At 60.1% G+C, this 6,250-nt stretch overlaps 1 protein-coding gene across 1 annotated transcript; it reads right to left on the reverse strand.

The window, feature by feature from the left end:
- Positions 1-318: 318 nt before the first annotated feature.
- LOC149748907 (NUT family member 2G-like) lies at positions 319-6,006 on the reverse strand. The gene is made up of 6 exons (XM_089913004.1): positions 5,228-6,006; positions 4,142-4,270; positions 2,922-3,094; positions 2,174-2,469; positions 1,631-1,747; positions 319-1,110 (listed from the first exon to the last, which is right to left on the reverse strand). The coding sequence occupies exons 1-6, from the start codon at positions 5,908-5,910 to the stop codon at positions 319-321; spliced, it is 2,190 nt and encodes a 729-aa protein (XP_089769130.1). The 5' UTR covers positions 5,911-6,006.
- Positions 6,007-6,250: the final 244 nt, after the last annotated feature.

Below are 6,250 nucleotides of genomic sequence, written 5' to 3' on the forward strand. Positions count from 1 at the left end.
CTCTGGATCGCTCTCTGTGGAGCAGCGCAACACGAACAAGATGACAGTGGCCTGAGAGCATTTCCCACCAATACTATCTTTATTCACAATTGATATACATCACTCCAAAGGTCCTGCTCCCACCCACACCTGGCCACACCCACCTCACCCACCTCCCTAACCCCCCACAATCCCGCTCCCCCTCCCCGCCCTGGTGGTCCTGCCCTCCCTCCCTTCTCCCCACATCATCCAGGGTCAGCACTGGGATGAGGAGGAGCCCCTAGGCTCCCCTGGGGGCCGAGCTGGGGCCTCACCCTGGAGGGCCAGCCCAGCTGTTCCCTACTGGCTGCAGTGCTTCTTCCACTTCCTTCTCCTCTCTGTGACACACGGGTCACACTTTCTTTTTCTCGCCTGTGAGGGGCGAGCCGGCCCCAGAGCCAAGCCTGGCCTCCCAGACACCCCGAGGCCAGCCCCGGGGATGGGCAGCTTCTTAGCAGCGGCTGGGCGTCCACACAGAGCCTGCTTCCTTGACTTGGGAGCGGCTGGTGGAGCTGGGCTGAGGCCTCTTCTCTGAGGGGAGGGGGCGTGGGGAGCACTCCGGGCTCCCCAACCTCCAGGGGAGGCCAGGCCTGAGGCATGGGCAGGACTCTGGGACACCCAGCCAGGCAGCAGGCTCTGCAGAGAGCCGAAGAGGAAGGCCAGGCTGGGGAGCTCCTCGTCGTCGTCACTGGACCCGTCCCTGGGCCCTCGGGCCCCCCGAACATGAGAGGCCTCTCTGAGAACAGACGCATCCCTGGGTTCCCGTAGAGGGGCAGCGCGCCTTTGACCCTGGGGAGGGGAGGGCCGTCCGGCCCGGAATGGAGAGACCTCCTGACGTCCTCGAGAGGGAACAAAGACTTTGGGCCTGCACAGGCCAGTGTCTGTTTGGATGAGCCTATGAGGAGCCTCAGAATCAATCTCTGGTGGGCAGGCTTCATCACTGACCCCTAGATGGGGGTCTTGGTCATGCCTCTGGGCACCTTGGCCGGCGTCGGACTCAGAGGGACTTGAGCGCATTCCGGGTGCACTGTGACTCGGGGCTGCCCGCACACCCTCGTCCTCTTTCAAGGCCAGGAGTCGTTTCTGCACCAGCTGGTAGGAGGGAGGAGGACAGTGTTGGCTCCACACACACGTGTGAGAGGAGGAGCCCTGGGCAGTGGGACAATGGCCCTTCGGCAAAGGAGGGGACGGGGGACCCGAGAACTCGAATCCAAATACAGACACTGTGGCATTCCTGCCATCCTCCTGCACCTTATTCCCAGCTTTGTGCCCTTCCCTCCCCTCCCGGCTCCCCATCCTCTCCTTCCTTTCACCCTGCACTGCACCCACCCCAAAACGGGCCCTTCCCCATGCCAGGCCTCCCAGGCAGGGGAGGGATGGACAGCGCCAGGTGGCCCTCCAGTTCTGGGGCCTTACCTCTCCCCTGTTCACTGGGGTCCCTCCGTGCCCTGGTCTTCCTGGGTGTCCCTTGTCTCCCGTGTTCTACCGGGGATCCCTCCCTCCTCTGGCTCCCCTGGGTCATCTGGGTTCCCCTGTCCCCTGGATCACCTGGGGTCCCCCTCCCGTGGGGTCCCCTGGCTCCCTGAGTGTCCCTCTCCCTCCCCTGGCTCACTTCTTCCGGGGTGAGCCCTTCCTCCTGCTCCAGCTCCTCCGCTAGGGCCAAGAGATCCAGCTGTGCATCTGGGGAAAGCAATTCTGCCAGGAATCGAGGGTGAATGACTGCCTCCACCTCGGACAGAAAGAAGAGGCTGTGAGCATCCTTGGCCAGGAGTGGCCTGTGAGACAAGAAGACCCGGAGGGAAAGTGAAAAGCAGAGACCCACCCCACTCTCCTCCACAAGGCGGGGATGCTCAGCACACACACACACACACACACACACACACACACACACACACACACACAAACACACACGCACATACACAGTCACACACAAAACAGCACATATACAGAGGCACATACACAGACACACAAAGGCATACACACAGACAGACACAAACACGTACACGCATACATCTGCGTAAACCTCCCCTAACACCAGGCTCAGGAGCAAGGAGCTGAGCTTAAGTCCCAACGGCCTGAGCGGAACCCAGATCTTGGGTGCTGAGTGTTCCATGCCCTGGCATCTTGTAGACCCCAGGCTCCAGGCCTAGCCTACCTTGGTGACAAAGTCCTCCTGGGAACACAGCTTGTCAATGTAGCTCAAGAGGCCTGGGTCCGAGTAGATGCCGTCCTCTTCCTGCTTCAGCTCGTTTCCGTCCTCTCCACCTTCTGCATCTGACTCGCCTGTGGCTGAGTGGACGGGCCCCACCAGCGCATCCATGATGTCCATATACTCCCTCACAGCCTCGGGGGGAATCTCCTTGGGTGCCTTGGGCTCCGGGGGCTGCTGGGACCTGTGTGGCTTTGGGCGGGAGGGCTGGGCCCTGGGGCCGGACATCCTGGGAGCACAGGCTGAGGCAGAGCGGGAGGAAGGGAAGGAAGGTGAGGGACTCCCGGTCCACCTCCTGACCACCGAGCACACGTTGGTGAGTGCATTGTTTGGGGAACATTGATGTGGGTGTGGGGGGGTCAGAACCACCTGAAGCCTCATGCACTGTTGGAGAGGGGAGGTAAGGGGGGCATCTAAGAGAGTCACAAGTAAGGAAGTGGGGAACCTCCAATTTTCTAGGGGTCTCGCCATCAAACCCACTTCCTAGGCAGACTTTGTGTGGGGTCCTTTGACAGGGAGGTGTGAGAGGAGTTACAAAACTGACCAAGTCAATACCCCGCAGTGACAAAGGGCAGCTGAGAGCCCACGCCCCCACCCCCTGCCTCAGTGGCTGTTTTGGTTGAAAGACCAAGGCCCCTGTCTTGAAGGTAAAGGATCCACGTGGGGACAGTGGCCAACCCTAGGCCCCTGTTACCTGTGCCTTCAACTCCAGTGGGAACCTGGGTGCCTGGCTGAAGGCCCACTTTCGGGGCTGGGGGCCCCCGAGGATCCAGCTTCGGTGGGGCTGGAGGAGGCAGGTCCTGCGCACACTGCATCCACTGCCACTTCTGAATCTGCATCTCCTCCTCGGCCTCAAATTCCATGAACCTGGGGGGTGACGGAGGCACAGGCCACCCTGAGCAAAAGGCCTGGGTTCTGGAGCCCAACAAAGGCAGCCAAGAATGAGGGATTGGGAGAGGATGTGCCTTGAGGCTGTCAAGGCCCTGTGAGGTGCTGTCCACAGCAGAGAGCTGCTCCTGGAACTGATACAAGATCTGCGACCCTTCCTGCCTCACCAGCACTGGAGGGCATTCAACAGCATAGACCCAGGTCGCTGAATTGAACCAGGTCAACGGGACACATGGCTGACCCAGGGGGCACCCTCCTCATGCCCCCCGTCCCCATCCAGAACCACATGAAGGGCTGACAGCCAGAGGCTGGAACAGGCATGTGTTCCCCACAGGGGTCCTTGCCCGAATCCAGGACCCTGGGCTGGGACTGAGAGTCCTGGAACAGAGACCTGGAGACGGGGGGCCAGGAGAGGCTGGACGACGTGGATGCTGAGCTTAGAGCAGAGGCCTTCCTTTCCTCTGAGAGGCGCTCGTTTGTTTGCTTTTCTTTCTTAAACCAAGGGGATTACCATGGAGCAAACAACGGATGGGCCAGAGACCCTCGGGCTGACGACAGCTGGCTTCCCCAGCCTCTTCAGGGATGCCAGGGTACCCACTCAGGCCACTTTTCATGAGGAGAGGGGGTCCCAAATCTATGTCAGTGGCCGCCAGCCACCCACCACTAAGGAAGCAGCAGGCTGGCGGGTGGAGCTCTTTCCCCGGCTCAGCCCATATGGCCGGAGTTGGACCCCAACTGGACTCACAGCGTCACCCTGCCCCATCCTGAGACCTTCATGTCAAGGCAAGGGTAGGTCAAAATCAGGGGACGGCAGAGCTCCTGGTGGAGGAAGGACAGAAGACCCAAACTGTCAAGGTGAGGGAGGCGTTTCTGGAGGACAGTAGGGCCTCTGGGCTGCGGGGCCCGTGTTCTGAGTGACAGCCCTTCTCCTTTGTCCTCTCTGATGAGCACCCCCACGGCCAGACCCTGCCCTCACCCACTCGCCTCAGCCTCCACGCAGCCCCTGGGCCCAGGACGCTGACTCACTTTTCCGCTATCTTGTAGTAGATCATCCGGTCAACGTTGCTTATGCGCTGCCATTCCTGCACGGCCCTGCACAGTCCCCACTCCAGCGTCATGGTGGGCTTCAGGCGGGCCACAGATCGAAGCACTGGGCTGTAAGACCTTGGCGTCAGTCTCCGTGCCCAGCCCAGCCCCCACCTGCCTGACCCCACCCGCCAATGTGGACCACACATCACTCGACACAGCATGACTGAGCAACAGGAGGGTGGGAGGCAGGTGACTGGGAGGGCAAAGACAAGGCTTCCCGGCCACTGCTGTCACCGCCTCACACTCACTCGAGGATGACCTTCCACTCCCAGGCTACAGCTGGGACACTGTGCCTTGGGGAGCTCTTTTCCTCTTCAAGACTGCCTTTTCGTAAGAAAAATCACTATCGTCAATGAGGCGTGGCATGTGCCAGGCCATCTGCTAACACCTCATAGATTAGCCCAAGCAGGCTTCTGCCCGGTCCTCTGAGTGAAGTGTGACTGTCCCGTTTTTACGAGGGACCGGAGGTTTAGGATGGAAATGCCTGCCAGGCTCACAGCTCTAGTGGGAGAGAGCCCACGCCCTTAGGAGAGCTCTACCGTCACCCTGTTCCTAGTGGAATTCTCCACGACAACGAAGTCGAGGTGTGCATTAAGCGCTCTCCTGGGCCCCGCGCTCCTCCCCCTCCTCTGAAGTGACCTCCCCCGGCCACGTACACTCAAGTCCTGTATGAAAGGAGACGGCACCACAGGAGACTGCGGCATCCACTCCTTGGCTCCTCACCTTACAGCACGACCCTCTCTGACTGCAAGTCTTCAGTCCATAGTACCATGAGAATCACGCAAGAGCAAGTTGGCTAGACTCTCAGGGTGGTGGGGTCAGTTGAGATAAGGCACATTTCAGTCATGATGTCATGGACTGGCAGGCTCACCCATATGACCGACAATGTGCCTTCTCATAGCATGGACATCACCCTCAGACCTTGCTTCCAGTATCCCTAGAAACCTAACCTGCGAGTGCATCCCCAGGTCCTCTTTATCTAAAAGCTCCGATAAGCTCACGACCCCCTGAGCGTTCACTCACATGAGAAAGCAGGAAAGAGCTTCTGCATCAGGACTCTGGGGAAGGTGTCTCCGCGCCAGTGGCTTGAGGCACTGCCAACGTCGGAAGTTACTGTACACGCTCTGGGGGTTAGAGCAGTCACCCTGCGAGGCGTAGGGCTGGTTGGTGGCCAGGCTGCCCTCCCTGGAAGTGCCATGTGGCCAAGGCCCAGAGTTCACTGGGCGAATGATAGGGGCCAGCTGGGCAGCTGGTGGTGGAGCTTGAGGAGGAAAGCCTGGGGTCCAGCCTCCCTTGCCAGCCTGAGTAACTCCAACAGCTGGAGCAGTCACAATGGTCTCCATCGCAGGGGATGCTAAGAATACGGGTGCAGGACATGCAGCAGTCCCGCTGAGGGCCCCTGGAGCGCTCCAGGTGAGGGGGCCCTGAGTTATGATAAAGGTCTGAGTCTGGGGCGCCTCCACTGGCCTCCCTTGTGACCTGACTTGGACAGTGAGGTTGCAGGCCCCAGGGGCACCGGGTCCACGGCCACCATTAGCCACCAAAGGTGTCGTGGGGAAAGCTGGCAGCAGGCTGCTGCCAGGAGGGAATGCTGGGGTGATGGGAGGTGGCAGGTGCTGCCCCCAGGGTGGCCGGCGCTGGGGGCCAGGAATGGGTGGAGGATAGAGCACTGCCATGAAATCAGACAAGGAGGCACCAGGGTTCATGATGACATCCGTTCCCAGCACTGAAGATGCTGTTGAGGCAAAGGAAAGGAGTGAATGGGGGAGGAGAATGGGCCAGTGGGACAGAGGCTTTCTGCGGCATCAGAGTGTAATCTCCACAGGTGAGAGACACCTGGACAAGGGAAACTGCAGCGTGCAAATGTCTTCAAGTGCTTTTCATGCCCTGACCTCCAGTTGAGAATTATTCCACTGGTGACCCCGCGCCCATCCACCAAGGCCCCTGACCCCTGCCTGCCGAGAAGAAATTGCCTCAGCAAGCACTCACTTGGAGAGCCTCCCTAAGGCAGCCCCTGGCAGCTAAGCCTCACAGGCTGTCTCCCAA

This window comes from Delphinapterus leucas, chromosome 6 (genome assembly GCF_059928025.1).
Source record: "Delphinapterus leucas isolate spDelLeu-1000000601 "Yukka" chromosome 6, BTC_Dleu_Yukka2, whole genome shotgun sequence".
In the NCBI taxonomy this organism is placed as follows: domain Eukaryota; kingdom Metazoa; phylum Chordata; class Mammalia; order Artiodactyla; family Monodontidae; genus Delphinapterus; species Delphinapterus leucas.

Bases quoted from the DNA above. Each gene is read 5' to 3' on its own strand.
- LOC149748907 (XM_089913004.1), bottom strand. From the start codon at position 5,910: ATGAACCCTGGTGCCTCCTTGTCTGATTTCATGGCAGTGCTCTATCCT. The intron at 3,095-4,141 runs GTGAGTCAGCGT...GTCACCCCCCAG, and splicing joins TACTACAAGATAGCGGAAAA to GTTCATGGAATTTGAGGCCG. The intron at 1,748-2,173 runs GTAGGCTAGGCC...TTTCTGTCCGAG, and splicing joins AGGAGGACTTTGTCACCAAG to GTGGAGGCAGTCATTCACCC.